Source organism: Rhinolophus ferrumequinum, chromosome 15 (assembly GCF_004115265.2).
Source record: "Rhinolophus ferrumequinum isolate MPI-CBG mRhiFer1 chromosome 15, mRhiFer1_v1.p, whole genome shotgun sequence".
In the NCBI taxonomy this organism is placed as follows: domain Eukaryota; kingdom Metazoa; phylum Chordata; class Mammalia; order Chiroptera; family Rhinolophidae; genus Rhinolophus; species Rhinolophus ferrumequinum.
The window spans coordinates 42,654,417-42,678,908 of record NC_046298.1 but is presented as its reverse complement, the minus strand read 5'-3'; the positions used below and the strand labels follow the sequence as shown (position 1 = coordinate 42,678,908).

At 49.7% G+C, this 24,492-nt stretch overlaps 1 protein-coding gene across 1 annotated transcript; it reads left to right on the top strand.

Moving 5' to 3' along the window:
- Nucleotides 1–4,580: 4,580 nt before the first annotated feature.
- Nucleotides 4,581–7,087, top strand: CCDC8 (coiled-coil domain containing 8). The gene has a single exon (XM_033127108.1). It carries the CDS (start codon nt 5,397–5,399, stop codon nt 6,636–6,638), a length of 1,242 nt encoding a protein of 413 aa, XP_032982999.1. The 5' UTR covers nt 4,581–5,396; the 3' UTR covers nt 6,639–7,087.
- The last annotated feature ends 17,405 nt before the right edge of the window (nt 7,088–24,492 follow it).

Sequence of the window (24,492 nt, the reverse complement as noted above, 5' to 3'; positions counted from 1 at the left end):
TCATTGACTGCTGTTAAGCGTTGGCCACTGAGATCCTGGGTCCAGTGACAGTTGTGTTTTGTATTGACAAAAAAAACACAGTAGCCTGGTTTTCTCTCTCAGATTCCTGAACTTGATAAATGTGTGTCTAGCTCCCTCCATGTGCAGACATTCTCCACGTGCTGACAAAAGGCTGTTTTGGAACCTGGGATGCCAGATGACAAACCAGTGAACACATTAAAGTAATGCCCCTCAGGGGATATTACCTAACTTGAGCCCTGGCATCAGGGCACAGGATAAAGAGGGTGTCATTGCTGCTTCCTGCTGTATTTGTTGAGGACCTACTATGTGCTATCATTTAACCCTTTGGTATCTGGTTCACAGGTGTGGATAAATTATATCCTGTTTATCGTAGACAGGGACCTGATTTCCGGACGTTCAAGATGGAGGACAAATCTGGTGACTGTGCCAAGGTTACAAGTGTCATCTGGGAGAGAAGTCTTTCGGGATTTCTCACCAATCTTATTCCCCACCTCAAATCTGCCAGGCAACTGGGCAAATAATGGAGGCTTAAGAGCGTCGGGGTTGACCAATATCACCCCGACAAATTAAAAAAAAAAAGAGTGTGGCGGTTGGAATCTAAGGAACCTGAGTGAGTCAGAGCTCAGCTCTGCCACTTCCTAGCTGTATGGCCTTCTTTGGCTTCAGTTTTTCTCATCTGGAAAATGGGAATAACACTTGCATAGGAGAGGTTCTGAGGATTAAAAGAGAAAACACACAGGGCCAGGGACAAAGTGGGTGCTCAATAAAACAGAATAATAATCAGTATTATCACTTTCCCACCTTGTGGGCATATGTGATGGAAAACTGAGATGGATATGCATATACTGATATGAAAGACTTCAAGACATGCTATTAAGTGCAAAAAAAGCAAGTTTTATAGTAATAGATCTAGCATCATTCATTCATTCATCAAATATTTTGAGCACCTGTTAGGACTGTTCTAGATACTGAGAATTCAGTAGTGAACAAACCAGGTAACTATCTCTGCCTTTATGGGACTAATGTTCTAATAGGGTGAGACAATAAATAAATAAGAAAATACCAGGCAGTGGTACGCGCTGTGATGAAAACAATTTAGGATGATGTGAAAAACCCCCCATGGGGTAAATTCTAAAATTACACATACGCTAAAGTAAGCATTTTTTTCCCCCTGGAAAAGTACAGAGATATTTAACTGCGATCACTTTGGGGGAGAGGCTGGAGGCTTGGGGCTGGGGCTGGGTTGCTTTTCATTTTACACCTCTCTGTAACTCCAGCATTTTCTTAGCATGTGTGTGTGTGTCACTTTTAATATTACTATTGTTATTTTTAACGGCAACCAAGTGAAACTGGGTAGAGAGATTTGGGCCATATTTTGTTTTCTCCCCCTATTTTCTGATTTTTCATTTCTTTTAAATAAATATAAAAGTGGAAGCTATAATTATCCTTTTGTGTGTGTGGGGGGGGAGGGGGGTGGCTGGAGAAGGATCTTGCCTGCCAGAGACCTGGGCAAGTTAAAACACCCACAGTGAATTGCTCAGAGGTTGGCAATTTCTGTAAGAATGTTGAACATATGAGGTTTTCATTTCTAGGATAACCCTCCCTTCCTTCCAACCAAAGACAGAAACAGCCCAAATGTCTCAACTTCGAGGTCATTATTTTGACTTCTCAGATTTGGGATTTTCAGCTTTGGGCCTCTACGAAGCACATTCTAAGAGAAGGTGACTTGGGGCATCAGACTTAAGGAAGGGATAAGAAGCGGGAAAGAGGCGCTGCCCTGCCCCCACCCCTTCCCCCCCTCCCCGGCCCGCCCCACTCTACCCTCTCAGAGCCAACCCGCGCTTTGGAACGCGTCTCCTCGTTGCCATGGAGACCGCTGGGAGGCTGGGCGAGAAACGGAGCAAAAGGGAGGAGCTGGGTGGCGCGAGGCCCGGCTTGGGCAGAGGCCTCGGATGGGGCTGGCGAGGAGGAGCAGAAAATCCAGCAAAGCAAAGCCAACCGAGTGAGCCAACAATTGTGCAAAGGCCTCGCTAAGACCCTGACCTCCCTCCATTCCCCAAGCGTCTTCCTTCCTCTTTCCCTTCCCTTCCTTTAATCGCCCCCTTTCCTCTTTTTCTAAACATCTGCCTGGTTCCTTCAGGAGTTAAATAAAACCACATATCTTGAGTTAAATAAAATTACACGTATTCATTTTTGTTGTATCTCCTCGCTCGCGGGCGGTGAAAGAATTCACAAGTCAGATAGAAATATAGATTTATTAAAGTAAGAGGAGGGTCGCGTCAGCTGGAAACTACTGCAAACTACTGCATTGAGTCCTTGTTTGGTCTCAAGTTTTGTATTTACTAACCAGGCTGTAAATTGTTTCGGTCTGTAATTGGGGGTGGGGGAAGGTGCTGTAAAGTTGGTTATGGCAACCTTTCCATACGTTATGTAGATTTAAGTTGGAGCCAGAAGAGTGGATCCCATACAGATGAAAAACTTCCCAAGTCACAGGGCCTGCACTGGGCCGAAGTAAATAGAAACAAAAGAGAATCGTTAAGAGGCAAAGAAAAGAAAGCTTTCAAAACTTCTCAAGCTAAATTGCCCTTATTAATTTGAATTACACCGGAGGTCCAAATCTCAAAAATAGAAGATTTAGTGTCCCCTGTCTTAACAATTTTTATACTTTGTATTAAAGTCATTATTTTACAGGCTTCTTTACTTTTTTTTTTTGACTGTTGGAATTTTTCTTTTGACAGCTGTATTTCATTATAATTGGTTTCCTTTGTAATCCAATGGATGCAAATCTATGCTTTGAAACACTTTATGCTGGAAAGGGACCATGGCATGGTTAAGGATTCCTAAGCTATAGGGCCCTGGAGAGGGTTGGGGAGGGGGGAGACAGAATCACTTCTCTAAAAAACGTGCCATTTGAGCAGAGGGAGATTGCCAGAGAAGGTGGGAGCAGAGCATTCTGGGTGGAGGGAACAGCAAGTGCAAAGGCCCTGAGGTTGGGGGCAAACATTGTTGGAGGAACAGTGAAAAAGCAGCAGGTGTGGTTGGAGTGGAATAGAGAGAGGGACGTGGGGAGAACTGATAGGGCTTCGTGGGCTGAGGTGAGGACTTAGATTTTACTCCTAGGTAAGGATTTTAGAAAGAGTACAGATAGATCTGACTTACGTTTTTAAAAGATCCCTCCAGCTGCCAGTTGGGGATGGATTGCAGGCTGCAAAGGGAAAGCAGGCCGCCCAGTGAAGAGGTGTTTTTTGTGGATCCAGGCAAGCGATAAAGATCAGCTGTGTCTTCCGAGCCTGCCTGGATGGTTACTCCAGTGCCTAAGTTCAAATATCAGCCCCTCTACTTACAGCTGTGCAACTTCAGACCAGACTCAGTGTCCCCATTTGTAAGAAGATGATAGTGAAGGCATGCACCTTACCCTATAGCTTTTGAGCATTCATAACAACAGGCTATTCAGGGTACCTGGTTCCAAGGAAACCTTTTGTGCAAGTTAACAATTATTATTACTAATGCCATTGTTATTATTGTGCATATTGGTGCTGACATGGCTGCCTCAGTAGTACCTGGGGAGCTTTGCAAATCCTGGCCCCTGAATCCCAGGAAACCACTATGTCTGTGGCCGAGTTTGAGGCCCTTTGGTTTAATTTCATTTGTTTTAATTAACATTTTGGATTGCCAAAAAGCCATGCAATCCAAAAGGATATACAGTGAAAAGGACACATCTCTGCCACATGTTGGAGTCCCCAGTCCCCCTCCTCAGAAACAGCTACGGTTGGCAGAGCTTGTACATGTGCTGAGTACATGTATACACACACACACACACACACACACACACACACACACACACACACCAGGTCAGGCTGTTTCAGATTCAAATCCAGATTCAATCATTTCCTTGCTGTGTGACTTTTATTTTCTCAGCTACAAAATGGGAATGATTGTATTACCTGTCTCATAATGTTATGGTGAAGATTTCATGAGTTGATTCATAGAAAGCACTTACAGTGGTGCCTACGCACATAGGAAGTGCTCTATAAAAGTTAACTATCCTTTTTTCATAGCTGCTCAGTGTTTCACTGTAAGAATAGACCATAAAATTAAGTCAGTCCCTGCCGAACAATTAGGTTCATTCATTCACTTCACTCAAAAATATTTGTTGAGCACCTACTGTGTGCCAAGCCCCACTGGTACAGCTGGTGAATTAAGATCCTGGTACCACTTTTCCCACCCCTATTTATGGGTATATAGGGAGGAATTGCTGGTACCAGAAGTCACATAAATTTAGAATGGTACTATACGGTGTCAGTGGCTTTCCAAAGGACGGCCCCATTAGCACACCCACCTCTGGGCGTGGCTGGAACCCGCACATTTAGGATGGTAGGTTTGGGAATTGCTGCCTTATTCGGAGAAGGTGCTGACGTGGGCCTCGGCGCGCTTTCAGCTTGGAGGCGGTGGCCCCAGCCAGGCCCGGGGCGCGGCCACACCCCCGTGAGGGAGGGGAGTGAGGGCGACCCAAAAGGAGTGGACAGCCCCGCTGTCAGTCTTCTCGAGTCTGGGAGTGTAAAATGAGAAGGGGAAAGGTGGGCCTCACCCTGGGGGAGGACGAGAAGGAACTTCCCTCCCTGGAGCTCCACAGCAGCGCGCGCGCGGGCAGGGAGGCGGGAGGCGCGTCAAGGTCAGCCTGGACGGGGGTGGCAGCCTGCCGAGGGGCGGGAGACCCTCCGGAGGGGCTGGGCTGCTCCTCCTAGCGCCTCGGCCATATTGAATAGCCGCGGCTGAGCTGTCTTTGTCTGCGAAGTCCTCTCCCAAGTTCCAGGCGCGTCCCTCGTGCCTGGGGCAGGAAGAGCCCGGGTCAGCCCGTGCGCCCCAACTTGGAGCTGGGACACCACTTTTGGAGCTTGCTGTGGGCTTTGAGCCTCAGGACTGACCTCACCCCGGCTCACGTAAGCATCCTGGCAATTGATTTCCACCAGTCCTTAAGAGGGGACTCTGCCTTGATCCAGAGAGGACTTGTTGCAAGCAGAGAAATTGGGAGGTGTTGGCTCATCTTCGGCTGGGGAGGTGAGACTCTCCGGGCAGTGCTGCTGGGACCTCCCACCTCCACTTCGACCCCCAAGACTAGGGGCTTCGTGTAGTTTGGGCTTGTTGCTCCCACCCCAGATTTCACCCTGGAGATCTTAAAGACCCTCGAGAAAAGCCACGTGGGGGGCTGGTTCCCCTGGGGCTTCCTCCCGTCGCCCGACTGCCTGATCCTCTGGAGCGTCCCCGACGTCTGCAAAGATGTGGATTTGGACGTCCTCGTGGAAGCCTTGAAGCCTGTGGGAACCTTTAAGAAGATCGGCAAGGTGTTCCGCAGGGAGGAGGACTCCACGGTGGGGATGCTGCAGATTGGGGAGGACGTAGACTATTTGCTCATCCCCCGGGAGGTCAGGCTGGCTGGGGGCGTCTGGAGGGTCATCTCCAAGCCTGCCACCAAGGAGGCGGAATTTCGGGAGCGGCTGACCCAATTTTTGGAGGAAGAAGGCCGCACCCTGGAGGACGTGGCCCGCATCATTGAGAAGAGCACCCCTCACCCGCCCCAGCCCCCCAAAAAACCCAAGGAGCCCCGAGTGAGGAGGAGAGTCCAGCAGATGGTGACCCCTCCTCCCCGGCTGGTTGTGGGCACTTATGACAGCAGCAACGCCAGCGATAGCGAGTTCAGCGACTTCGAGACCTCCAGAGAGAAGAGTAACAAGGGCCACAAAGGCTCAGGGCGTGGCAGGAAGGTACGCAAAATGCCCGTAAGTTACCTGGGCAGCAAATTCCTGGGGAGCGACCTGGAGAGCGAGGATGACGAGGAACTGGTGGAGGCCTTTCTTCGCCGTGGGGAGAAGAAACCCAGTGCGCCGCCGGCCCGCCGCCGCGTGAACCTGCCGGTCCCCATGTTTGAGGACAACCCGGGGCCCCAGCCATCTAAGGCGGACAGGTGGCGAGAGTATGTTAGCCAGGTTTCCTGGGGGAAGCTGAAGCAGAGGGTGAAGGGTTGGACCCCGAGGTCCAGCCCAGGAGTAGGCGAGGCCCAGCAGGCCTCTACCAGGGTGGAGAGAGATGGGGTGCCAGGAAGTGCCAGCTGGGGGGATAATATGGGGAATGCAGGAGATGGGCCAGAGCCTGAGGCCCCTCCAAGACGATGGAGGCCCAAGATCAACTGGGCCTCATTTAGGAGGCACAGGACGGTGGAAGCAGCATCTGCAGTTCAGGGGACAGAGGCTGCAGGTAATCAGAGAGAAGAGGCTGCAGATGACCAGAGGGCAGAGGCCATAGCTGACCCGGGGGCAGAGGCTGCACATAATGAGAGGGCAGAGGCCCCGGCTGTCCAGGAAGCTGAAGCCTTAGCTGCCTCGGGGGCCACAGGAGCCACCCCAGGAGTTAGGGCCCGAAAACAGGTGAAGACAGTGAGGTTCCAGACCCCTGGGCGCTTCTCGTGGTTTCGCAAGCGCCGGAGAGCCTTTTGGCACACTCCCCGGGTGCCAACCCTGCCCAAGAGAGTCCCCAGGGCAGCCGAAGCCAGGAGCCTCAGGGTGCTGAGGGCCGAGGCCAGAGCAGAAGCAGAGCAGGGCGAACAAGAGGACCTGCTGTGAGGTGCTGGCAGGGAAGCCAGAGCACCCGCCGCCACCCACTAACTTATTGGCCACTCAGGACGCATCCCTCCCTCTCCTGCCCTTGGACGGAGATGATCTTTCTGCCTCCACACCTGAAATGGGAGGTCGAGTGAAGGCCAGGCAGTGCCCCTCACCTGTCTACCTAGCACCCCTTTTCATGTTAAAATTTTATCTGTCATGCATTGATTTTTAAAAGTCTTTCTAGTAACCCAAGGAATGTAAAGAAGGAAATCTGTACAATGGGGTTGTGTTAATTTCCTCAAAAGCAACTCCAGGTGCTCAGCTTGAAAAAGGGAGCGAGGGCAGGGAGAAATGCCTCTCTTCCCCTTTCTCATCTCCCTTTCTCCTGCACACTTCACATTGACTGCCTCCTTGAATTTACAAAGAGGGCACAAGCCAACATGCAAATAAAAATGTTTACAAACTTATTTCTTGGCTTTGGACTTGGCAGCGGAAGAATGCTCCAGGGTGATTCTGTCACGTCCTTGTGTCCCCTCCATGACCTGTGTTTATGTCAGTTTGCTTGCCATCCCCACACCCTTGGGTTCTGCCAGGTCCGAGGGTCCAGGGCCTGCAGTTTATACACTTCATACGTTTTACAAGGGACAAAAGAATCATCTGGAAAATGTGTCTAAATGCAGAGTCTGGGACCCTTCATGCCAGAGCTGTGAGTAGCACTGGCTGTGCCCCACCATCAGGGGCAGCTTGGCCACTGGACACAGTGAAAAATCATTGCAATAGGAACAGGCCAAAAGGGGGATTGTGGTGTAGTAATGTGGAGTGGGTTGTGACTGGTTCTTACAATCGGGGAGAAATCGGGTTGCTAAGGCCCTGTGGGAGCTGGAGAACATCTCCGCATTGTTTGTGTCCCCACCCCACCCCCACCAGTGACAAAACAGATAGCAAACGACCACACCCCAACCTCACTGGAGGCCGGAGAAAAGGGAATTGTGGAGGAGGGGCTCTGAAGGTCAGCTCTGTCCTGATTGGCTGCAACCTGGCCTGAGTTTCTTAGTTTTTTTTTCCCTTGGAACTTAAGAACGATCAGCCCTCTCCACCCTCCGTCTCCTGAAGTGGTCACTGCTGGTGAGGCTTGCTGTGATGCTAATAGCCCCTTTGAACTAGGTGTACCGTGTTTCCCCAAAAGTAAGACATAGCCAGACAATCAGCTCTAATGAATCTTTTGGAGCAAAAATTAACACATAAGACCCGGTATTATATATCATATGAGACCGGGTCTTATATAAGACTGGTCTTATGTTAATTTTTGCTTCAAAAGACTCATTAGAGCTGATTGTCTGGCTTGGTCTTATTTTTGGGGAAACACAGTAGTTCACAGCTCATATCTGGGCAAGAAAGAGTCCCCAGTGAAATTTGGAAAAAAGACAAGTTGTGGACCCCACCTGGAGAGATGGACTTTGGGGCCTGACGTGGGGAGAGATAACCAAGTGGGTGGGGCCATCTCTGGAGTGGCCAGTGAGCACTCTGGATGCTAGGCTGGTGGGGGCTGTCATGTCTGCTGCCCATCTGGAGAATCGTGGCCTCCTGACCTGGGGGCCCGGCCTGTTTGTGTTGCTGGAAGGTAAAAGGAGAGCGGAGCAGAGATGGTGAGAGACCTGGATACACTCAGAGACTTTAGGCAAATCTATCTCCCTGCTGATTCTCGGTTTGTTCCTGTCCCTCGCATCCCAGGCATGTGCATCCAGCAGGACACTAGCGGTGAAAGGTCCCATTGGTAACCTGAGACAATACCAGGGCTTTCTATATTTTTTAATCCAAGGGGGTTTCAAATGGTGCCAGCAGGGCCCAGCCCAAAATACAGCCCATTCCTGCTTCTGGGGTAGTGGTTTCAAACATGCTGGGATTTTCAGGGAGAAAGTCCCCAGAAAACTGGAGTTTTGGCTCCAAAGCAGCCTTTATTTGGGCAGGCCCAGCCACTCCTAACTATCACCAAAGAGAAAATGAAACACAGATGTAGAGATGCTACCCTGCAACAGATGGGGCCTTTCTGGGTCCCCCTTCCCAGGCCCCATGGTGATGTGATAAGAAAAGATGAAACCATTAGGCGGACAGAGTGAGGAGGGATTTGGAGTCAGGTTGCCCAGCTCACCTCCAGCATTGCCCCTTACAAGCTGTGTAACCTTGGGATGGTTACTTAACCTCTCTGTACCTCCAATTACTCATCTGAGAGATCATCATAGAGCTTTCTTCCCAGGATTGCTGCAAGGATTGAAGACCTGATGTGTTAGAGCTCAAATCAGCCCCAACGGACATTATCTCTTCTTAATCCTGTCATATGTCAGAGGAGACCAATTCTTTACAAGACCCTACTACAGCAGCGGTTCCCAATCCTGGCTGCTGTGTGGAATGACATGAGACCTTTCAAATGCCCGTGCCCAGCCTTAACTATCAGAGGTTTTCACGGAACTGGTCCAGGGTAAGGTGGGGGCATGCGGAGCTCTAAAGCTTACGGGGTGATTCCAATGTGCACAGGGGTTGAGAACCGCTACCCTAGGCTTCCTGGAGATAATCAGACCCCATAGTAAAGGTTCTCAAAATCCCTTGGAGGGCCTTTTAAAACACAGAATACTGGGTCCCAACCCTAAGTGATTCCGTAGGTCCGGAGTGGACCCAAGAATGTCCATTTTTATGAAGTTCTCAGGTGATGCTAATGCTGTTGATCCCAGGACCTCACGTGAAAAACGGCTGCCCTCCAGGAATATCCATTTTCCGCAGCCTGGCGTTCAAAGGCTAGGTGGAGCCTCTGGCGCTGGGCCAGAGCCTGCAACATCTTTAACTAGCGGTGCTGGAGCGCCCTCTGGTGGGCACGGCAGGCGCCGCAGCTCGTGTGGGCTTTCTCCCCGCTCCCCAGTAAGGGGTGGTAGCGTCGTCTACTGCCCCGGGAGTCCCCAGTCTTTTCTCGCAGTAGTTTTAGGACCCGACCACACTCCCAGGAGTCTCAGGACTTGAGCGGGCCTAGGGACCAGGAAGGGTCAGCCTGGGGGTGGGAAACGAGGTTGGGTATGGTATGGGGTTGGGAGTCCGGGCACCTGGACTTCATGCCCTGGACCCGTTATGTGGTTATGAGAGGAAGCTCTGGAGTAGGACAAAGCCGGGATTTAGCTCCCTTCTCCGACTCTCTGAACCTTAGTTTCCTCATCTGGGAAATGGGGAGTGAAAACCTGCCTTCATCCAAACCTTTTCCCCAAAACCTGGTCTGTCCACAGAATAAACACGCGCGCACGCGCACACAACCCCTCCCGCCCCGCCCCAATCTATTCACCTCGTAAAACCTCACAGAGACAAACAACACCGAAGCCTGGCCCGGAAGGGGTCGGTGATGAAACCTGAATAACCCCCTAGTATCACAGCCTCGGCTCAGAGCTTTGGCACCTGTGTTCCTGCCCTCTGGATGCGCTTCCCTGGGGTCTTCACCTGCCTCACCCCTCACTTATTTCGGGTCTTTGCTCAAATGTCACCTCGGTGAGGGCTTCCCCGCACAACCTTAAACAGGTGATGATTGCAAATCCTCTCCGGCCCCACCTCCTCAGGCCCCGCCCCCCGGGTTTTTCTCCCCCGCAGCCATCACTGTCTAATGCAGGACCCCGCGCTTCTCTAGGAGGCTTATCTATGCCCCGTGGGTAACGCTCCCCGAGGCTCTGCATTTGTCTGTCCTGCTTCCTGCAGCAGCCACAGCTCCGGGCTCGGATACACGTCCTTTAAGTTTCGCGCGGGTCTCTCGGCCTGGTCCCAGGAGCTGTCTTCTCCCACCCGAGGCGGCAGCGTTCCGCGGGGTCCTCGGGGCCGCAGCACCTCCGGGCTCCCCATGGGGACAAACCCGCTGCTAACCGGCCTGTGTGGGCCCCGCGCGCCGCCCTTTCCGGCGGGATCTTAAGGCCTTTAAGACCCTGCCACTTGGACTCGAGACGCTGCTCCGCGCGCCCCTGGGCTCCCTCCCGCCAGGGCGGAGCGTTGCAGCACCTTCCTCGCCCGGCGCATCTGGGTCCGGTTCTCCAAGCCCGCGTGGTTCATTCAGTCAGTCATTCGACAACTGGAAACAGCAGCCCCCGTGTGCGGGCACTGGGCTGGCGCTGGGTAGGCGGCCCGGGACAGGACGGACCACACTCTCGCCTGCCCTCTCCCCACAGCGGTCCTGCTCCCACTCTGCTGCCCCTCACCCCTCGCTCATCCACCCCAGCTCCCCATCATCGGTGGGACCCTCGGCCTCAATCACGTCCCGATTCCTCTGCCAGCTGCGCTACTGCTGGTCGCCCAGGGGCACTGGTGGCAGTTGGAAGTGGGAGGCGGGGACGCTATCCGGAGGCTGCCGGGGCTACGGTGGCAGCCACAGCAGCGACTTAAGCCGGGGCTCCTGGATCCCTCCTCAGGCCACGGGCTGTTCGCGGAGCCTCCGCGCCCAGCGACCTGGGCTCTGGGCAGCAGCAGTCCCCTGGCCGGGAGCAGCTCGCTGCGTTCCCAATCTGTGGGGCCCCTGATCTCCCCCTTTCTGCACCTTGACTGCAAAACGCGTGTCGCCAATTCCCTCTTAATTAACCCCCTGACAAACACAGTCAGTGCGCTGCTTAGAAACAAATAAGTGTGGCAGGTGGCAATCAGAGCTCTGCAAAATGAGATGGGGATGGGCAGGAAGGGTGACATTTTCACAAAGGTGGTCAGGGAAGCCCTCCTGAGGAATGTGACCTGTGAAGAAAGTCCCGTTTGAAGTGAAGGACAGACCCATGTAAATATCCTGGTAAAGGCTCTCCAGGGAGCAGCAACAGCAAGTGCAAAGGCCCTGAGGCAGACATAGGTTCCACGTGTTCCCTGAACAGCAAGGATTTTTGAATGACTGAAGCCATGTGAGAACGGTGGGCAGTAAGGCAGAGAGCTAAAATGGGGACTGAGTGAGTAGATCCGTGCTGCCCCAGAGAACATTCTGCTATCATGGAAATGTCCTCTACTTGCACTGGCCACATGTGGCTCTTGACCACCTGTAATATGCCTGGTACAACTGGAAAAAAAATCGCATATTCAATTTTATTGAATTTTAATTGTACTTAATTTTAAATGACCCCAAATGACCAGTGGTATTGGACCGATAAGTTCTAACCATTATAAGGACTATAGCTTTGACCTTTAGTGACATAGGAAGCCATTAGAGGGTTTGGGGAAGGGAGTAATTGGCTGGGACTTGACTTCTTGGTAAAACCAAGTCAAAAGGCCAGCCCAGATTCTAGCAGAGAGGAGACAGACTCGACCTCTCGTTTAGAGCAGTCCCAAGCGCACACAAGGAGAAAAATGAATAGCGGCCATTTTGGAGACAATTCCCCACGTGCGCCCTCTGGCGGCGGCTGGCACAGAAGCCCGGGAGTCAGTTTGCCCCGCTCCGGAGTGGACGCATCCATCTTCGCCTTCCCAAACCCAGCGTGAGCATCCACTCAGGGCGCAGATGTGGGGTGGGTATTTTGGTGACCCGGTGATGCCAGCAAGAATATTCAGTATTTTTAAGGCAGGAGGGTCTAACTGCTGCCTGCAGGGCCCAGTCCCCAAATTCAGCCCGTGGATGACTCTGGGATTGTAGTTTTCACTCCAAACCAGCGTTTACCTGGATCGGCCCAGCCGCCCCTCTCTGTCCCCTAAGAGAACGACAGAACACAGACATGGAGTGGGGAGAGTCTGCTTGGGCGTCTGGGAAGGCGAGAGATGGAGACGTTTTTCTGTCCTCCATCCTTCTTGGGGGAGCAGGGAGAGATGTGGAAACGGAGCAGTGGGGGTAGGGTATTTGGAGTGGGGCTGCCTGGACTCACTTCCACTCTCCCCTTATCCTCCTAATGACCTTGGTTACTTATCTCTCGGTGTCTCCATTTAGGCACCTGAAAATGGGGATCACGTTCTCAGCGTCCTCGGGAAGATGGGAGAGGCTGTGACTCCAATGCTTAGAGCAGAGCCCAGTGCCCAGCCAACCCCCCTCCCACGCCCCACAACGCTCAGCAAGTCCTACTGAGGTTATTAATCATGGATAGGTCACTTCCAGACCATCTCCCCTCTGACCGTGACCGAGAAGGGATGTGTGTGTGTGTGTGTGTGTGTGTGTGTGTGTGTGTGTGTGGAGGGGGGAGACCACTGTGAGCTCCAAGATAGCGCATGGATTGCGATTGCCTCCCGGTGACTCAGGCCCCACCTGATTTGCTCCAGCTCATCCCTGCCGCTCATCCCCTATACCCAGCGTTCCACCTGCCCCAGGGTTTGGGGGGCAGGGAAGGGGTGTTCAGTCACAGACTCTGGAGTCACGTGGCCATGGGTTTGAATCAATCCAGACTGCCTGGGTTCAGATTCCAGCGCTGTGCGACCCTGGGGAAATCATCTCTCTGTTTTTTATCTGTAAAATGTAAACAATAAGCGTGCGTAAACTTGCCTTAAAACAATATGACCGTAATAGCTAAAACATGGAAGCAACCCCAGGGTCCATCTACTGATGAATGGATAAGCAAAATGTGGTATATACATACAATGGAATATTATTCAGCCATAAAAAGGAAGTTAATTTGGTAATATGTTACAGCATGGATGAACCTTAAGTGAAATAAGTCAGTCACAAAGACAAATACTGTGTGATTCCACTTATATGAGGTAGTGACAATAATCAAAATCATAATGACATTAAGTATAATGGTGGTTGCCAGAGGCTGAAGAGAGGGCGGAATAGAGTATTATTGTTTAATAGGTATAGAGCTTCAGATTTCCAGGTGAAAAAAGTTATGGGGATGATAGTGGTGATGGCTGTACAACAATGAGGATGTTTGTAACACCACTGAACTGTACACTTAAAAATGGCGAGGATGGTTAATTTTATATTTATATGTATTTTAATTTAAAAAATAAAATTAAAAAAATAACCTGAGTGCTTCAAACTGTTCTTGGAATATAGTAAGAGCTATAGAAAAAATGTTATTGTTATTTTTGTAATCAGTGTTGAATCCCACCTCCCCAGTTCAGAAACAATCAATCTGGGCACGTTATTCTGCCGCGCGCACCTGAGCGCTGGGGAAGCACTTCCGTGGGCACATCTCCAACTAGCGGTCTTGGAGCGCCCCCTGGTGGGAACCACGGGCTCTGCGACTTGCGTGGGCTGAGGCCACCAACCTGGTCTTGCCTGCTGGGGGTGGCGGGGAGGAGGTCGCTTCCTGTCCCGGGAACCCTCTCTCCGGCTGTTGTAAGACCTGTTCACACACGAGGGAGTCTAGGAGCGCCCCTCTCCTTGCCTGAGCCGGCCAGGGACTGGGACAGGATCATCCAATATGCAAGGATTATATGGAGAGTGACACCCAAACTTTGGGATGTCCGTTCTCTGCTCTGGACGTGCAAACTCCAGCTGGTGGTGGTGGCTTCTCTGAGACACAGGGAGGTTTGGTAGTTTCAAGTTGTGGAGTAGGCTCGAGTCAGCCCATAATCACACTAACCCACCCTAACTCACAGACACCCAGACACACCCACACAATCCCCCACCCACGCAATCACACACCTACCCACCCAGGTACACACACACCACACTGACTAGTATCCTTTCACAGGTCCACACACCCCATCACACACACACCCAGCTCCCTTCCCCTCATCCTTGCCCATTCTCCCTTCCCAGCTTGGTGCCAAAAGGTCTTTTCTGGACGCTCTTGGCATATCTGGGCCTGTCCCAAGGGGCAAGACTTGCAGTGGGCATTAGGGGACTTGCCCTGGGCTGAAGGGGTGCAGATGGGAACTCCAGGAGGGAATGTGCAGTTTGAGGCTTGGGCCAAGCCCTGGGCAGGAGTGGGTGTGGCATCAGACTGAAGACCATGCCATCCTCCCTTAGACTGGGAGTGAGCTGGGGCCTTCCCTCCCTAGGGAGCCTTGGGCTTCACCCTGATACCACCCCCATCCCCAGGTCGCACCGCCATCCAGGTGCCTCCTTACTCAGCCCGTCTCCTTCCTGGTTGTGGGGACAGAGCCCCAAAAAGCAGTTTCCAGGCTCTCGGCCTCACGTGGAAAGGTGCTGGCTCAGGTAGTAAATGGCCATCGACTGTGATCAAATGGCCATCAGCTGTGGCTAGTTGGCCGTCAGCTGTAACCAGTGAGCCATTGGCCACTAATATAACTGCCGTGGCTAGGCTAGCAGCAGATGGAGGCTAGCAAGAAGATGGTGGCTGGCAAGCGCAGATTGCAGTTAGCAAGGGGTTGGTTGACAGAGAGAAGTGGACGGCAGGTTGTGGATAGTGTGGCTCCTGCTTCCTGTGTCTCCAACCCAGCTGCCAGCGAGAGTATAGTGGTATGACTCCCCTACCTATGGCTCCGTGGGTGTTCCTTTTTGGCCTCACCATATCCTGCGTTCTTGTGTGGGGAGCGGGAGCAGAGACCCAGCAGGCCGCCATGCATGACACTGGTCCTTCCTCTCCACTCCCAAACCTCCCCAACAACCTTCAACAGATCTGACCCTGTCCCCACTTGCTCAGAGCGTATCATGGCTCCCCACTGACCTCAGGACAAAGCCCCGCTCCTCACCATGGCCCATGAGGTCCGAAAAGGCCTGGCCTGTCCTCCTCGGGATCTCATTCCAGCCTAAAGTGCCTGGACCGGGTCAGGTGCCTCCTCTGGGTTGTCACTCTGTCTCCCCCACTGAACTGTGAGCCCTGGGAAGGTAGGTGCATGGCTGTCTTGTCATTGATGGGTCCCCAGCACCACCCAGCACGGAGAAGGGACTCAAGGAAGTTTGTTGAAAACAGGAATGAAATAATTCGGTTTCAACGGTGGCTCCATATTCCTTTTCCCTGGGCTGTGGCTTCTTGTGCCCACCAGAGGGTGCTTTAATCCAACAACTATTTAATTCAGCACATTTGCCATTTTGGGCATTGGGAAAGGAGTAACTGACACCAACAGCAGCTAATTCAGCCCTACTGCCAGCCAGGCCCATGGCGCTCCACGCACCCCATCTCCACATCAACTAGATGAGACCTAACCAAGATGGATGAGGAAAGCGAGGCTCAGAGAGGTTGTTTAATTTCCCCAAATCACACAACATCTAAGCTGCAGATAAGCTCCCAGTCCCAGCCTGTGACTTCCCAGCTCTTTGTTCTTTGCCAAGGTCCCAAAAGAGATGGTGGTGACCAGGTGCTGGTCCCCTTGATGAGGATGGGGAATGTTTGGAAAGGGGGCCTCCAGCCAGGCACTTCCCCACTTCCACCTTTTGTAGGGCAGATTCTTCAAAGGCTGACCTGGGTAATTCTTACAGCAGCCCAATGATGCAGGTTCTGTTATCATCCCCATTATACAGATGAGGAAACTGGGCTAGGAAAGTTGAGAGACCTTCTCCAGGGTCACAGGCCTGGAGGTGGCAGAGTCATGATTTACCCGGCAGGAGCCTGTAGCCAGGGAAGGACACAGAGGCCTGGAATGCCAGGATGAGGAGATGGACCGCCTTCTGGGAGGAGGAGGAAATAACTAAAGGGTGGGGGTCTTGAGAGGAAAGGGTCGTCCTTTGTAGGTCTGCACCAAAGGTTCAGGGAGCCCAGGGAACCTCGAGATCTTGGGAATTCTTATTTTATAAAGAACCTGAAGGATACAGACTAAGGAAAAAGGAAGTAACAGTCAAATTGTGAAGCTATCAGTTCCTTATGGAACCTGGAAAAACTGTCCTGGTAACATTATTAAGTGCAGCAAAAAGGCACTGGTAGAAATGTATTGCATTTTGGTTAATTAAAGAAATAATTTCATAAAACTAGCACTTACTGCCTGCTAATGACATGTCAGGAATTGTCTAAGAATTTTACATGAGCTTTCGTCATTAATCTCTGTAACTCATGATTCCCATTTTACAGGCAAAGAAGTTCCATGATGTCCAAGTGTGGCAAAGAGAGGTTATAAACCCAGGTATTGTGACCCTGTGCCCCAGTGCTGTGTTTTGGTCATTTTTCCATGGCGCCTCAAAAGAAATACCCGTTTATTTTCTAGTTAGGCCCAAACAACCGGATAACAACTTAGTAGCTATTTGGAAAATATACTGAAAGAAAAACTTTGATTTCATTCTTAAATAAGCATAATTATTTATTAATGGGGTGTGTGTGTGTGTGTGTGTGTGTGTGTGGCGCTGCACAACTTCTCAAACCTTGGGATCAGATTGAACACCGCCACCCTCATTTCCCGTCCCGCACTGATTTTGGCGTGCGATTTGCTGTTTATCCCCGCAGCCAACGAAACGCAGCTTCAAGAAGACATGACGTCATCGAAAGGACTGCGGCGGGGCTAAGGTGGAAGCTGCGAACTACCTGAGCTGGTAGTTCCCGCAGTGTCCGACAGATGTCGCTGTGTTTTCCTGAAAAATGTTAAATCTCTCTTGGCTTACAATTTGGGAACCACGGTGCAGGTGCTTTTTTAAACATATATACAGAGAACTGTCAGGGAGGAGGAGACAATGACCTAGAGGTGTGTCTGAAAAGCGTAGATGGTTCACGAAGAGCTGACTACATATATGTAGAAAACGAAAATGGAATCCCTAATTCACACTGCATACAAAGATGGACTCTAAGAGACCGCTATGCCAAAGAAAAAACATACAATTCACAAGACTGGGAGGCAGGGCACCATCTCGATGGAGATAGAGGGTCAGGAAGAAGTACATCTTGAACACAACTCCAAAAATACAAACCAGTAGGCAAACCACGAAGTTGATTATATCAAAATGAAGAGTTTCTGTTAACACGTCACCATAGACAAAGACACAAAAGAATGGAACAAGATTGCTACAAATTTCTAGGTGTTGGGAATACACGATGAGAAATGTACACGATACTTATGCAAATCAAGGAGGAAAAGAAGGCATGCACAATAGAAAAACAGGTGAAAATAGGAACAGGCAATTTAGAAGAGGGGTCACGTCAACAGCTCATCCACACATGGTCAGATGCTCAAAATGATTAAAAATTATAAATATACAAAATAAAGTAACAATGAGTTACTGCTTTATACTTATGAAACTGGAGAAAGGAGAAACTTGGATAATGCTATTAATATGTCCATTTTCCAGACGAGAAACTTGAGGCTTGGTGGGGAGAAAGTGCAAGGGGTGCTTGCCAAGCCCACACAGCTGGGAAGTGGCAGGACAGGAAGTGAACACACGTTCTCTCAGATCTCAAAGCCCAGACTCTCAACTGCTGTCAGGTAGCCTTGGCAGCGCCACCCCTCCCCTTCATTCACAAATTCATTCATTCATTTATCCTTCCATCAATCCATCAAACTGAGCACCCACCCTGGATGGATACAGTTGTGATCAAATAGGTCCGGTGTCAGCTGACAATGTTAATCACACAAACAGCTGTTTAATGACTACCTGTCAATTCTACGGACGGTTAGTTCCCAAAGCATTGACCTGGCAAATGGGAAAGAACGAGTTACAGGGGGAACGTGTCTAGTGCGATCATTCATATCAATGAACTACAATCAACCATCTTAGTCAATGACTTGTCAAGTTGTTTTTAGAAAATGTTATGTCTAATTTCTCTCTCCTATTTTTAAAAAACAATTTTTGTTCACATATATGATGAAAATGTTTGGAGATGGTGGGGGAGATAATTTTTTTAAAACGAACTGTCTTTAAGGGGGTATGAAAACAAAAAGTTTGATGTCCACCAACCCTAGGGGACTTACAATTTTCTATCAATGTTCTTATTGAATTTAAAGTGGGACAGAACACAGGACACAACCCCAGGAAGGAAGCCTCGGCTGGACCAAGCAGGAAAAGCTCGCTCTGAGGACAGACCTGCAATGATTAGGCCCCGGTGAAGAACAGGGGTGGGTATGGGCTGGGGCAGCAAAAGACGCTCCCAACTGTCTATTGCAAGTCCTTTCCAGAGGCGTACACGTGTGTACAATGAGCCGTATTCTTTCTACCATACAAATGGCATCACATTCTACACACCTCTCCGCTCCTCCCGTTTTCCACTCAACAACACGTCTTAGAGTTGATTTCTTATCAAGACAGGTAGAGCTGTGTCTTGACCACAGGTAACTTTTCTTTTTCTTTTCTCTCTCCCACCCCCCATTCCTTTCTTCCTTTTTTTGTTCGGGGGTGTGTGTGTGTAACAGCTTTACTGAGATAATTCACATACCATACAATGCATCCATTTGAAGCGTACAGTTCCGTGGCTTTGCGTATATCCATAGTTGTACAACATTACCACAATCAATTTTTTCATCATGTTCATGACCCCCCACCAAAGAAACCTTATACCCCTTAGCAGTCATTTCCCATTTTCCTCTTCCTTCCTCCATCCAGCCCCTGGCAACTACGAATCTGCTTTCTCTCTCTATGGATTTACCCGTTCTGGACATTTCGTATAAATGGAATCATACAACACATGGTCTTTTGTTGGGTCCCAAAAGCGTTGACCTGGCAAATGGGGAAAAACGCGTTGTGGAGGTAACATGTCTACTGCAATCATTCATATCAGTCAACTACACACTCAACCATCTTAGTCAATGACTTGTCGAGTCGTTTTACAAAATGTTGTATCTGAGTGGCTTCTTTTACTTAGCATGATGTTTTCAAGCAGGTATCAGTAGCGTGTATCAGTGCTTCATTCCTTTTTGTGGCTGAGTAATATTCCATTGTCTGGATCTCCCACCTTTGGCTATCCATGCATCAGTTGATGGACACATGGATTGTTTCTGCTTTGTGGCTATAATGAACAATACTGCTGTGAACATTCATGCATAAGTATTTGTGTGGACAGATGTTTTCATTTCTCTTAGGTAGGTACCTAGCAGCAGCATTGCTGGGTCATGTAGCGTATTCGTGGGTTAGGGCTGCCTTAACAAATCCCATAGGCTGGGTAGCTTTAACAACCAAAATTAATTTTCTCACAGTTTTGGAGAATGGAAGTCCAAGATCAAGGTGTCAGCAGCGTTGGTTTCTTCTAAGGTCTCTCTCCTTGGCTGGTAGGTGGCTGTCTTCCCTGTGTCCTCAAATGGTCTTATGTGTGGGTCTGTGTCTTAATCCCCTCTTCTAAGGACACCAGTCATATTGGATTAGGACTCACCCATAGGACCCCACTTTACCTGAGCTACGTCTTACTCTCCACAGCCACGTCCTCAGGTACTGGGGGCTTAGGAGTTCAACCTATGAATTGGAGGTGGGGACACAATTCAGCCCATAACATATGGTAACTCTCTTTAACCTCTTGAGGAATTGCAAGACAGACTGTTTTCCACAGTAGCTCTTTAATTTAAGCTTGGCTGTTTTCTCTGCACTCATCAAGAATTCTTGCAAATCAAGACAAAGCTAACCTCCAAATAGTTTTCAAATGTAAAGACATGTAGGCATATGTCACAATTACTGGACTTGACTTGCTGTTAGATGTTTAATGAAGTGTTAGCAAACTTTGATTTTGCCAATTTCTTCCTGTATTTTGAACCAAATACTTTTTTTCTTGGTTCAAGCATTTTTGGGAGGTGGGAGGTGCTCAAAAAATAATTGCTCCTGCCCACTGGGCGTGTGGAGTCTTGTAGACAAAGTATTAAAGTAACTCAGCACAAACGTGTTAAGTTTTTGGATTTGGGTCTTGATTTTCTTAGCTACGAAAAGCTCAGTGCAACTCCTGGTGGTTAAAAGGTAAACTTAGCCAGTTCCTCTCCCTGCTGCAGCTGAACTATTATATTAATAGTCATTTTGGATAGCTTTCCCGAAAGGTAAAAATAACACCACAGTGTTTCTGTTATAGATTCCACATATTCCTGTTGTTAATTTTTTTTTTAAAGATTTTATTGGGGAAGGTGAACAGACTTTATTGGGGAACTGCGTGTACTTCTAGGACTTTTTTCCAAGTCAAGTTGTTGTCCTTTCAATCTTAGTTGTGGAGGGCGCAGTTCAGCTTTAAGTTGTTGTCCTTTCAGTCTTAGTTGTGGAGGGCCCAGCTCAGTTCCAGGTCCAGTTGCCGTTGCTAGTTGCAGGGGGCACAGCCCATCATCCCTTGCGGGAGTCTAACTGGCAACCTTGTGGTTGAGAGCCCACTGGCCCATGTGGGAATTTAACCAGCAGCCTTCGGAGTTAGGAGCACGGAGCTCCAACCGCCTGAGCCACCGGGCCGGCCCCTCCTGTTGTTAATTTTTAAGTTTTATGTATGGGCACAGGGAAAAGAAATGTGGCAGAATCTATACCAAAATCTTAACTGGGTTCCTCTCCGGGCTGGGAGTTTGTGGGGTTGTTGGCTTTTGCTAGTATAGCAGGTCCTCGGATGATCGTTTTGTTCACTGTCGTTTTGTTACGTTGTTGATGAGATGCCCTGGGAACTTAACTGTTGTTTATATCAATTAACCTGTGGTAACATTGGTTTTATTTTACGTTGTTTCTCTTAAAGTTGCAGAACCTATTGACATTGTAGCATCTGACCATATTGCCATATAACCACCAGCCGGATGTTCGAGGCTTCAAACAGCAATGATTAGTACCATACAGTGGGGTCACTGGGTGGTTCTTCTGTTGGTCTCACCTGTGGCTGCAGTCAGCTGGTGGTGGGCTAGGGCTGGTGGCCAGGACACTGGGTTGGTTCTCCTCCCTGTGGTCTCTCTCCTCCAAGTAACCTTCATTATTCGGTAAGTGAAGCTTGAGCTTCCTTGCAACATGGTAGCTGGTTTCCAAGAGAGAAGTGGGAGCTGCCAGGCCTGGTAAGTCCTAGGCCTGAAATTGACACAGCATCGCTTCCATTGCATTCTATTGGTCAAAACAAGTCACAAGACGTGGCCAGAGTCCCGAAGGAGAAACAGACTGCTGTTTCTCCCAGTGGTGGGAGGAGTGACATGCATTACAGGCACAGGACTTGCTAGCAGCCATCTTCAGAGACAACTGAGCACTGTCTGTTTTCTAGGGCGTCTGTACTGAGCAAGTACTAGTATATTTTGTGATGGGAAAGATACTTTTTAAATAGTGTAATAAATTGTGGGAAGATGTTGGCTTGAATAAAGATGTATGGAGATAAAGGAGTTCTGATGTGAGGTCATTCTAATGCAAATTTGTGAATCTTCTGTGAACAACTTTTTTCAGACAGCTGGTAATCAAAGGATATAATGCAGTAACAAGATGAACTAAAAGGGTGTATTTGTTTAGAAAGTCTTCTGTTGATTCCATTCACCTGGAAGTCCACGGTCTCTCATGACTGTGACACTAATCGAATTATTTTGATTCCCAAGGCATTCATTTTAAGTTTTGTGTAGAGCATATAAGGAATACTTGCTGCCTGAAGCCAGAGGGAGAATCAGGCCTGAATTTCTTCAGGGCTGGTAGACGGCTATCACAAAGCGCGTTCCACAGCAGAAAACTGACAATGACCGTGGAGTCTGTGCTCTAAGTACTGACAGCAGCCTTTCCATTTTCACCAGAAGACGGGCCCGAGCCTGAGGGAGGAAGAGGATTTACAAGGAGCTATGTGAGTGCTGGCTCAGGGCTGACACCAGGCAGGGACCCTGGGAAGTCTGACCAAGACAGGGCAGACGGTTTACTTGAATCTCCAAACACTTATTTGAATTTTTACAGGGACTTCAGATCAGTGGTGTTGGGCCACTGTTGCTACCTCAAATTTAGCGTTTGCCCTCATTCATTTCTCCAGTTACTATGTACTATTTAATATTCAGTTTGGTTGCATTTTTAATTTTATGGATTCCGCGTATCTCCCCCCCAAACGTAATATTTATATCCAAATGCATGATTATACACAGAGCATTCAGTACAGACCATTTTTTAAACCTAAAAATAAAGTGATCTATAGAGATATATAAAACCCCAATTCTTGAATTTAGCTTTAATTGGGGTGAAGGGTTTGTGGCAAGGTGGGGCCAGACTGTGCCGGTGGGCTGTGCTAAGGGTTTATCCTGAGAACAGCACGGGCCATGGAATTGCTCAGAACAGGGGAAGGGCACCACCAACCCTCAACCTGGAAACCTCGGCGAGGGTGACAGCCTGAGCCCCACCTGGGCAAACGTGGGTTAGATGGGAGGGCCACTGCCTACAGCGCTGTATGGGAGGAAATGAGGGGAAAGAAGGGGCCAGGACAAGGCTGCCACTATGCCCTGTGTGACAGAGAGGACGGTGCACCCACCCGAGATGGGGTCGGAGAGGAGGCGGTGGCTTGAAATGAGAGGAAAAGGAGGTCAGTTTTACACAGGGAAGGCTTTCCTATATTCCTCAATATAATAGGATTTCTTGGTTTTTGTTACAAAAGTAATATATGTTCATTGAAAAAATTTGGATAAATATCAAAATCATAAAAAATTAAAATCAGCTAGGATTCTTCAACCAGAAGATAACTCCCATTGTCGTTTGATTGTATACTTATAACCTGTTTCATAGATATAATGATATAAACGTAGCTGCAGATAAGGACATAGATACAAATGCAGGTAAGGACAGGGATATAGAGAAGGACACAGACGTAGACATAGACATAGGCGTATAGGTTACAGTAGGCTGACTGCTGGACATCCCCGCCCCCAAATGAGAATGTTCACATCCTAACTCAACCCTTGGAACCTGCAATTGCGACCTCATTTGGAAAAAAGATCTTTGCAAATGTAATTTAGGATCTCAGATGAGGTCATCCTTGATAATTCAACTGGGCCCTAAATCCAGTGACAAGTGTCATTATGAGACAGAAGAGAAGACACAGAGAAAAGGGGAAGGCCATGTGAAGACGGAGGCAGAGGTTGGAGCCAAGAAATGCCAAGAGCCATGAGAAACGAGAAGGAAGGAAGAATTCTCCCCCAGAGCCCTCAGAGGGAGCTGACGTCTTAATTGTGGACTTCTGGGCTCCACAACTGAGAGAATAAATGTGCAGTTTTAAGCCACTCAGTTTGTGGGGACTTGTTCCGCCAGCCCCAGGAGACTAACACAGATGTGGACATAGATGCACATAAGGACAGAGCTGTAGCTGTAGCTATCCGTGTAGACACGGGTGTAATGCAAAGACACAGGTATCACTGTGGCTACAGATGCAGGCGGGCAGCGTCCAGACCACGAGGAAACCCTGATGAAGGAACGGAGCCGACCTGAACTCACACCACTGCAATTCACTGATCGTGAGGTAGGTTCGGGGGCTCCTGAAGTGCAGCAGCGATAACCACATTTGCGGGGTACCTGGGGATATTGCGGCTTCTCATGTGGCTGAACTCCGTCTGCTCTGAAGGTCTCCTCACAACACGGACCCACGTCTCCTTCCCTTAGGACACTATACCCCGGTACAGTCCCCAGGAAGGTGTCCACACTTCCTGCAATGCCGGCACAGAATTAGGACTGTGGTCGCCTCATTCCTGCCCCGGGGGAGGCAACCAGGTGCAAAGTGCTCACTAGATTACACCCTCTGTCCGGTGTCATTTGCCTGGAGAGAACCCTCCAGGTCTCCATCTCTGTGCAAAAAGGTGAATCCAGGAGAGCTCCGACCTGAAACAGAAATGTCTCCGGAGGGCCCGGGCCAGGCAGAGCAGCCTGAACGGGATTCAGTATTAACCTCTGGTGGAGAGGAAGATGGGGAACGGAGGGAGCATCCTTGGTCTTCCTTAGCGGGTAGAAATGTCTGTTTCGTGGTGAGGTAAAACCTAAGGCTGGGCCTGCTGCAGGGTCTGCCCCGTGCACTGTGAGCACGAGGGCAGGTGGGCGCCCAGCAGGCTCTGTAAACACTTGCTGACGGCTGGGCAGAGTTTCTTCCTGTTTCCATGGACCCGGCCTCCCTGGCCCACTTGGTCCCTCCGTGTGCACGCCGTGCTGCTCATGGGCTCCTCCACCCCAGGCAGAACTCTCCCTCGGGAGCCCGGCAGACATAGG